Raw genomic sequence first — 9917 nt, forward strand, 5'->3', positions numbered from 1 at the left:
TTGTTCCTCAATGTCTCCACGAAGAGTCTAAGTGGTTTATCCTGCCAAAAACATTGAACAATACCGTCACACTATTGGAAACTCATGGCAAACAACAATAAGTTGTTGCTTATTTGGGTTGTACTAAAATCAATGTCCAAAACATTTTTAAAAAAACCCAAAATATAGTTTCACAGTTTGCATTATTCTTTAAAGACTATACTCCCTTTTCTAATATGTTGTTTACCGAGGGTGCCTACTTTTGTCTAGTCTTTACATGTAAGAACCCATGATCAGTCAGCTAACACTGGCAGATTTTCACATAAAAGCATTCACATTTCTACCAACCTTGTACTGAAGTCTGTGCCTCCTCCCTTTTAAGTGCATCTCCTTAGCATTGGGATCATTGAAACTGCATTCGCAGAGTTTACAGTGAAAGCGAATCACCTTTCCTTCATCATTCCTTACCTGGAAAATAAAGTTATAACACATTTGGACCTTTATTCCTTTTTCTTACTAAAGCCAATGAAAAAAATTAAGCTAATTATCCATTAAGCTAATTACCCAATGACAGTGGATAATGTCTACCTGACACAAAACTTGCTAAGAAGTTCACACAATAATTGAAAGCAGGCAAAGCAGAACTTTCAATTCTCATAGACACACCATTTTGCTTGGTAATGAACAAAGTTCTGCCATTCCAAAGACTGCATAGCTTTAAATTCAAGCCTGAACATACTGAGTTGAATGAATTACAAACCTATATATCACGCAAAATTTACATCAGACTTCATCCACCTACTTCATGCCACCCACATGAAGAATGCCCCACTAAGCAGAAGAGAAACATGCACAGTACAAAAGTGTAAACATATGCACAGGCCTTTGCAGGTTCAATGCCTTGTTATTCTTATTTTCAAGGATGACCCAGGGAATTACAGATCAGGCAACCTCACCTTGATTCCTGGAAAGGTGCTGGAGTAGCAAATCCTGGAAACCATTTCCAGGTACAACAAAGTTAAGAAAACCATTGGGAGCAGTCAGCATGGCTTCACCAAGGTGAAGGCCTGGCAGACGAGGACAGAGCAGCCGATACTGTCCACCTGGACTGCAGTAAAGGCTTTGACAGTCTCACTACGATGTCCTCATATGCAAGCTCTTAATGCATAGATTGGATAAGCATACATCAGTTGGACTGAAAACAGTCTGAACAGCCTGGCCCAAGGATGGTCAGTAGAATGAAGCGTAGTTGGAGGCTAGCAGCTAGCAGTGTACCCCAGGGATCAATACTGGCTATAGTCCTTTTTATTATCTTCAGTTATGATCAGGATGATGTGGCAGAGTGTATCCCAGCAAGTTTGCTGATGACACAAAACTAGGAGTGGCTGATACACTGGAAGGTTGTACTGTTATCCAGAGGGACCACAGTGGGTTAGAAAAATGGGCTGACAGGAATCTCAGGAAGTTTTACCAGGGGAAGTGCAAAATTCTGTATGAATGGTGGAACATGCCCACGCCCTGGACAGAGTTCAACAAAAGGCCCACAAAGATGCTGAAGAAACTACAGCATTTCTCCTATGAGGAAAGGCTGGGAGCGCTGGGACATTTCGGCTTGGAGAAGAGAAGGCTGAGGGGGATCTTCTTAATGTACATAAATACTTGAAGGAAGGGTCTGAAGAGGACAGAGCCAGGCCTTTTTCAGTGGTGTCCAGTGCCAGAACCAGAGGCAATGGGCACAAACTGACACAGAGCTGAACATCAAGAAATAGCTTTTTATTGTGAGAGTGACTGAGCTCTGGCATGGACTGCCCAGGTTATGGAGTCTCCATCCCTGGAAATACTCAAAAAACACCTGGACATGGTCCTGGGTGACTAGCTGCAGGTGGCTCTATGTGAGCAGAGGCGTTAACAAGATGACCTGAAGAGATCCCTGCTAACCTCAACCACTCTATGATTATGTTCACTAGAACAGTTAAAAATAATACACATTTTCATATTAATACCTCCTCCACATAGTCATGGCCCACTGGCTGGACATCGCTTTGCAAGGCAGCAAGAGTTGTAGGAGTCACTGGTTCAGCTGTTGTATCTGGTTTTACTTCCTGTGTTTGCGCTGTGGCAGCAGGAGTTGTTTTAAAACCATTTTACTTCCTGTTGTCTGAAGTTTATTGCCACCTAGAAATCAAAAAGTTAAATTATTAACTTCCTAAAACGAGGATGCGATTAAACATGATGTGCAAGCTGAAGCCTTTATTTGCAAATATCACTGTTCTGACCAAAGCATTCTCTGTATTTTAAAATCAATTAAAACTTACACATATTTTAAATATCATTGAAGATTTTAAAACTAAGTTTAACAACATTAAGTTATTTAAATACCCACATTTTTTATTTCAACAAGAAAACTTCTGCTTTATAAAATTACCATTTTCATTATTTGTTTTCCTGCTTTTTTAAGAGACAGGCCTGAGTGGGAACAGCTCAGCAAATATATATTAATAATCTTTTTGGAGTTTTGCAAAGGTATCCGAAAGAAGTACTTCAAAACCTTACAATGTTTGTACCAATAAAAGCATTATACTCTTAGTGTTGCAACTGTATAGGTCCTTCCTTGAAGAGCAGGATAGCTTATTGTGGAACAGCTGCTTCCCATCTCTGAATGTCTGTCACGCTCAGTACAAAGTCTCCACGGTTCGGTTTCCACTGTTACAAGGATGTTTCAGTTGCTCAGTCACCAACTGCCAATCTCTTAACAGCCCAGGCTGTGAACTAAAATTAGGACCAACTGGACTACAAACAGTAACATTACAGCAGGAACTACATAAGCAACCAAAGGTGGGGAGCTTGTTATGAAGGTGGGAGACACCTTCAAGAGAACTCAGGTGGAGACAACCAGGCAGAAAATGCCATTGATTTTGCAGCAAAAGCTTTATATACATTCTTGTTTTCACCTATCACTAATTCCCTTAGGCCCAACAGTTTCTCATGCATAAAGTTAACTAAACACATTGGTATTTGGTGTACTAATTCTTAAAAAGAAAATTATAGAATAGGTTAGGTTTCAAAATAAAGACTGACTTCTGTACTTGCCAACAAAGTTTATTTTCGGTGTAGATATTTTCTTTACAGCTACATTAGCAGCAGTTGAAGATGTTTTGTTGTTGGACGCAGTGTTAACTGGTGCGTTTGTCGTGGGAGTGAGAATTTTCACTGCAGAGGATGCAACAGAGGAGTTCACCGTGCTGCTGCTAGTTGCTATATTTGAAGCAGAGGCAGTTGGTTTGGAAGCAGATGTGGAAGTTGAGGAAGTAGCTTGGGTAACCACATTTGGTTCAGTTGAAGGAATGGGTTTGCCAAGTTTTGTGTGCAGCTTTACTACCTGTTAGTATGAAGAGAAATCCACAATATAAAACTAATGTATCACAAAGATCAACATAACTAAAAAAATTAATATAATTTTAAAGTTAGCTATTGTTTTTTTTACAAAAAGTGGTCTTAGCAAGACATCTAAAAGCCCTTGTCATCCATAAAAAGGAAATAGTTCATATTTATCTCATGTTGCTTATTTCCATTAGCAATCCAGGCATTTACTCCAAAAGTGTGCAGATGAGAACAGCAAAGCAATAGACTCACAAGTCAGTACAGTTCAAGGAAACATTTTGCTCCTCGTGTTTCAATGTGTCTATTTTGTTGCCTTGTCGCTTTTAGTCTCCCACCCAAAGTGTAATACCTTGAACTAACTTGCTTCCAAACAGTATTTGGAAATAAGTTACTGAACTAACAACACTGTCTCTTTTGATTGCTACAATTTAAGAGTATTCCCACTGAAAGAATTTCCATGTTACCTAACAAAACTGAAGATATTCCTTAGGCAAAGGTTTTCTATTTTAATAAAACAACCAGCCAACCAACCAAAAGATAAAAAGGTACATGTACAGAAATAGTCAAGGAGGATGTGAGAGGTACTTCAGAGCTCTTTAGTATCTCATAGAAAGTAAAGGGGTATATGCTTATTCTTAGAAGTAACAAGCAGAGGCCTTTTCACAACATGCCTGAGAGGGACTAACACTCCTTTTTGGTGACTGCTGATCATCACCTGAAAAAGTAATGCATGTAGTCCATAAGAAGAAAACATGCAAATTCAACACTAAAGACTGGTTTTTGAAACAACAGTAAAAAAAGCCACAAATCTGCAAGACATACCTTTAATGAATGCAAACACATGTACACAATCATGATATGCACACAACTGTATAATTTACTTAGATTTTGGTTGTTAATTTTTGTGTTCCCTATCAGAATACAGACATGCTAATGTCAGACAATACTATACATTTGTTCAAGCAACTATTCAAAATGACTTTTTTTTCTAGTAGAATGCACACAGTTTTTCAGTTACCACAGCAATAAAGAGAGCCCTTTGAGATTTTGTTTCTAAACGGTTAAGAGCCTAAAATAGCAGTGGTCAGCAACTATACAACAAGAAGAGAAAACTATATCCAAGTATGTAAGGATAGTACACACTATACTCCATATATCTACAGAGTTATCGGGCACAACCCAAAAAAGTAATAGCCCAATGTATTAAAGAAGAAAGAACACTTGACAAGTCTGTCTAAATTTTAATTTTTACTCTTGTGGGACAATGTTTTAAATCTGCTATGAAATTTAATTATTTTAATAGGAACAATGTCACTGTTGCCTGTGTTTTGAAATGTAAAGAGCTATAAAAGCTGAGTATGAATATTACATTTGTTACTGACATTAATATTTCCAGAGTTACGAGGTAAATCTGTAATACTTAAACACACATTCTACTCTACCATTGCATTTACTATTGTGTGGCCAATTGTAAAACACTGGTCACAGCATTTCACAGTGCAACCCACAGCTTTTATTCCAGAATGCCTACCTAAGTGCACCCAAACAGCAGGAAAAACATGCATACCAGATGTCTTCCAAACAGACATTATAAAGTCTGCTACAAGACATTGTTCCTTGCTTTCACATGATAATTTATTTTGGCAAGAATTACCAAGGAGTGATGCATAATACTCCTGTTTCTTGGCACTGTCTCAGCTTACAGTGTTTCAAAGTGCACTGAAACCTTCACAGCACCAGACAAGTAAGATGAATCTCAAGAGGACTACTGAAAAGAGGTAGCACAAGAATGCTACTGCGTGTCCTCAATGACTCTTTTCCTCGTCTTATTCTACACTTTTCTCCTATACATAATTTTCCCAATACAACCTCTTCCTGATGATATGGCAGTATTTCCCTCCACTTCTTTCAGCAAGGCCTTTACAATTAAAGACAAGTTTGAAACAAAAAGCAGAAGCTTTTAAATAAAAGAATTCAAATTACGTATTTTCTGCATATCTACTCCTTCCTTAATATAAGAAAAAATGATGGGAAGAAACATGTATACTGAGTTGTATTTTAAGAAGAAGGGAAAACTCTTACTTTCTGATGCTTGGCTCCACGGATATGAGCAGCGTAAGCATCCGCTCCTGTACAAGACACATCACAGAGCTCACAGCGCAACTGATTCTGAGTTCCACGAGCAGAAGTACTGTTGTTATTGGTGTTCTGGGAAGCTTTTAATGCTGCTTCTTTCTTTTTGTGTTTCTGGCCTTCTAAGTGTTCTTTATAAGTCTGTTTAAATAAACAACACACACACAGTAAGTTGTCTTTGTACGGCTCATTCAACAAACATGTGAGTACATGTATTATAGAAATCAGCATAAAACACACACTTCACCTAAGAAACATTTCCTCTGCTGAACATTTCCTCTGTATGACACGCTCTAAGGCATTAGTGGGCCACTTCTAAGACAAGTGAATTTTCTTCTCCACCACCAGGATTCCATATTTAGGTAAAACAATACAGGCTTTTCTCCTCTAACTTCTCAATTCCCCTATCAAGTAGTGGTCAACAGATATTACCACTGACATGATCTGCATTTTCCTGCAGTGCACTGTTATTCTTGATTTTGATTTTTCCTCAAACTATAAGACTACATTCATCAAGTGTACCCAGATAACAGAAAATCAATTTAAAAGAAGATAGAGAATAAATAAAGCTGTACAGAAAATGAAATGCAGAAGTTGGTATTACTTCTTATATTAACAATGGCAATCTAGAGAGAAGACAGGGTGGGAAATAATGACAAGTTTACCTAAAGAAAAAGAACTGTTTTATCCAGACACACATGTAAACATTCTGCATGAGTTGGTATCTACTTTCAATGCACCTGTGCCCACTGTGAAACTAAACCGTGATGCTGGAATACAACGAACAATAAATTATCAGGCTTACCATTCACAAAATTTATGTAATTCCATAGATTTCAACAAGTATTTTCTAAGAATTTTGCTGTGCTAAAGAAGCAAATCAAATTCAAAGTTTCAAATAATTCTGAAGTCCAATTCTAAAGTCTGAAACTTCTCTGTACAAGCTCAGAGGATGTATGTTTTTGTCTTCTCATAGGAACTCTTTCTATAATAGGGCACATTTTCATTTAATTATTCCTTTAGTAGACATATAGTATCAGGTCTTTCAAAATTAACAACTATTCTTGATTAGAGGGCTGGAGCACCTCTCTAAATGAGGAAAGGCTAAGAGAATTTAGTTTGTTCAGCCTGGAAAAAAGAAGGCCTCAGAGTGACCTAACTGTGGCCTTCCAGTACCTGAAAGGAGCCTACAAGAAGGATGGGGACCTTTTACAAGAGCATGTATTGACAGGACAAGGGGGAATGGCTTCAAACTGAAAGTAAATAGGTTTAAATACTAGGAAAAAATTCTTTACTGTGAGGGTAGTGAGGCACTGTAACAGGCTGCCCAGGCAGGCTGTGGATGCCCCGTCCCTGGGAGTGTTCAAGGCCAGGTTGGATAGAGGTCTCAGCAACCTGATCTACTGAATGGTGTCCCTGCCCATCGCAGCGGGGTGGGAACTAAATCATCTTTAAGGTCCCTTCCAAACCAGGCTACTCTATGATTCTATGATTCTTAATAGGGTCAGTTTTTTAGTTGAAGAAATTATGACTAAAGTATATAGTAGCATATTGCGTAATACAGATACCTGTGGTCCAGCACAGCTGATCTTGCAAACATCACAGTAGTGGATCTGGGGCGGTTTGGGAGGTTGTTTTGGTTTCAGTTGCTTATTTTGGAATGGTGCCTTTTTAGTAAAGGTGGTCCCTGTCCAAGCAGCTGTTGCAGCAGCAGCAGCAGCTGCCGCCGCAGCCTGTTTCTGTTGCTGCTGCTGCTGTTGGTAATAGGACGATGCAGCTGAATACACTGCGGCTTCATAGCCAGAATAAGAGGTACCTCAAAAACCAAAATAAAACAAATGTTACATCACTGTATATCATGTGTCAGTTGCACAATACACTAATTCAAGTCATGCTGCGCAATGGAGTAAGGAGGTAGGGCAAGATACAAGTAATTTACTGAAATTGTCTTAGGCAGTGTGAATTTTGCTTGATGTTTCACAGTACACAAATACACAGCTACCAATTACATCGGAATATATTCAATTTTAGACACATCTCTGCAGACACACAGTCATGTTACATATATCAAAGCGTCCCTAAAGAACATGTGAAACTTCCTGGTACATCTGGTAAGACTGAGTATGATGGAACAAGGACTTTGACGGAAGATTTATCAAAGGCCACTTGAAGTAAGCAGTCTTCCAGAACCAGATTTGCTGTCCATGTTTCCAAATGGCAAGGAAGAATGACATTATGTAGAGGAAGGGGAAAAAAATAAGATACAAGACATAATGTCTTGTGTCCTAGTTCCTTGGTTTAAGTTAGTGCAGAGAAGTTGCTTGCTCACTAGAACCTGGCTACAGAGCCCTTGCTTTCTAGTATCAAAGTTGCATATCACTGCCCCGGCCTGGGCAGTATTCTGCCCCAAACTTGGTAGTGTTCAAAGCCAGGCTGGATAAAGTCTTGACCAACCTGGTCTACTGGGAGGTGTCCCTGCACAGGGCAGGGGAGGTTGGAACTAGATGATCTCTAAGGTCCATTCCAACCCCTTAACATACGATGCTATTATGAATAAATCAAGGAAACTAGGCTCTGTCTCAAGGAGTACTAAAATCTCTTCTTGAACAGAACACAACCCAAAAAGTTCAAGGTAGCTGTAACATCCCACTTGATTACCATCTGGCTCTAATGTTAACATATTTTCCTCTTTAACTACTTTTTGGATTCCTAACAGTTGAATGAAAGTTGTTTTTTTTTCAGAACCCATTCTCCGCCTGTCTTGGGCCAAGACAGCCCAATCTTAAAAGATGTGTAACAAACTGCTCCTTTTGTCTCTGTAACTGCATCCTTCCTTCTCACTTGCCTGGGGTAACATTTCTGTTGATGCATTTCCTTATTTTTTCTAACCCCCATTTTTCCTTTCCAAACCTTCTCTAGGAGGTTACCATTCATGTGGCAATGCCAACACTTTGTATATTCTCACATATAACAAAACAGGCATGTAAGACTGTCAGGGACCTTTAAGAAATGTTTGATTTGACATTGTCTGGCCTTGATGGCTTGTTGTGTGGCAAAGGCTTGTGTTGGGGTCCTTGTGAGGGACGGACTACAGCACATCATTATGATGCTCTGAGAGCCAAGGGCACCTAACAGTATTTATAGTAAAATGTCTCCGGTACATGCAGCTACGCACTGATTCCACAACTTTGGACTGGTTGCTCCACTTGCCAATACGTACAATTCTTACTTACGATAGGTTACAAGTTCAAGCTGCATCCCGCTCTCACATCCTGGGAAACTGGTAACAAGAGCTACACAGTGTCTATGAGAATCTAAACAACAGCACTATTCTCGGCTTCCTAGCAAGATGACTTATCTATAAGGCAGTAAAACTAAAACCAAACCTAAAAACCCTGGCAGCTGGAGAGAACAAGACCATTATAAGGTGTTGGATATAAGACACAGGAATGCATGAAGATAGAAACAAGGCCAGAAAGACCTGTTTTATGTGTGTTTTTAATTGCTTAAGCATTCCTTTAACTGTTGGTCAAGTTACAGCTTCTCTGCTAGCCAGGCCCCAACAGGCTTTGGTGACTGCCTCAAAGCTTGCTAAGCCACAGGATGCCTCCAGCCATGGAAATCCTCTAGGTGCCAAGACAATGAGGCCCACTGTCCACCACCCAAATCCTCCAGCTAACAAATAACATCCTCTCCAGCTACCAGGCTAAGGAGGCACCATAGTCCACCACCTACATCCTCTGAATGCTGAGACCACGAGGCACCACGAGGCTGGGAATACTGCTCATCTCCAGGGAAACTGACCAATCAGTGCCCTGACAGAGCCCTATAAAAAGGACCAGTATCCAGAGCATGGCGGATACCTACCACTGAAGAGAAAGATGACTGTGGATCATCAGAATGCTGCTGGACCCATGGTGGTGACTACTCCATCTGTTATATGACTTTGGATCATCTGGATCCATGGTGGTGACTATCTCTGCTCTGGCATACCAAACCTTGCTTACTTCTAACTATCTCCCTTTCCTGTTTCTAACTTTTCTACTGCCCCTTCTCTCCCTCTTGCATGACCAATAATAAAGTCTCACTCCCTAACAGTATTTTGACCTTGTTTGCGTCGTAATTCACATTGGGGTAAACATTTGAACACTCCTGAATTTAACTGGACCAGGACAAAGACAACAAACCTGTTTTAAAGATACAGCAAAATACTCTGCCATTACAATAATTTCACTGGTTGATACTTCTTGGTGAACTATGATGCAACTGAAAATGAACTGCTAAAATTCTGAGTATTGAAAGCCTCTCCTGAAGCAACTGCAAAGATTCCAGCAACAAAATATGAATTCTTACCAGAGTAAGTAACTGCTGTTGTACTGTATGTTGCACTTTGAGTGTAGGATGGAACAACAGTAGCTGCAGCT

The 9917-nt window shown here is 39.6% G+C and overlaps 1 protein-coding gene across 1 annotated transcript in view; it reads right to left on the reverse strand.

The window, feature by feature from the left end:
* Nucleotides 1-9917, reverse strand: part of LOC103800518 (zinc finger RNA-binding protein-like) — a gene marked incomplete at both ends in the record, with an annotated part of 14441 nt that overhangs the window by 777 nt on the left and 3747 nt on the right. Inside the window, 7 exon segments of the mRNA XM_009072897.1 lie at nt 328-447; nt 1983-2119; nt 2122-2154; nt 3070-3358; nt 5443-5634; nt 7062-7309; nt 9847-9915. Coding sequence (XP_009071145.1) covers nt 328-447; nt 1983-2119; nt 2122-2154; nt 3070-3358; nt 5443-5634; nt 7062-7309; nt 9847-9915 — 1088 coding nt within the window.

This window comes from Acanthisitta chloris, unplaced genomic scaffold, assembly GCF_000695815.1.
Source record: "Acanthisitta chloris isolate BGI_N310 unplaced genomic scaffold, ASM69581v1 scaffold1494, whole genome shotgun sequence".
In the NCBI taxonomy this organism is placed as follows: domain Eukaryota; kingdom Metazoa; phylum Chordata; class Aves; order Passeriformes; family Acanthisittidae; genus Acanthisitta; species Acanthisitta chloris.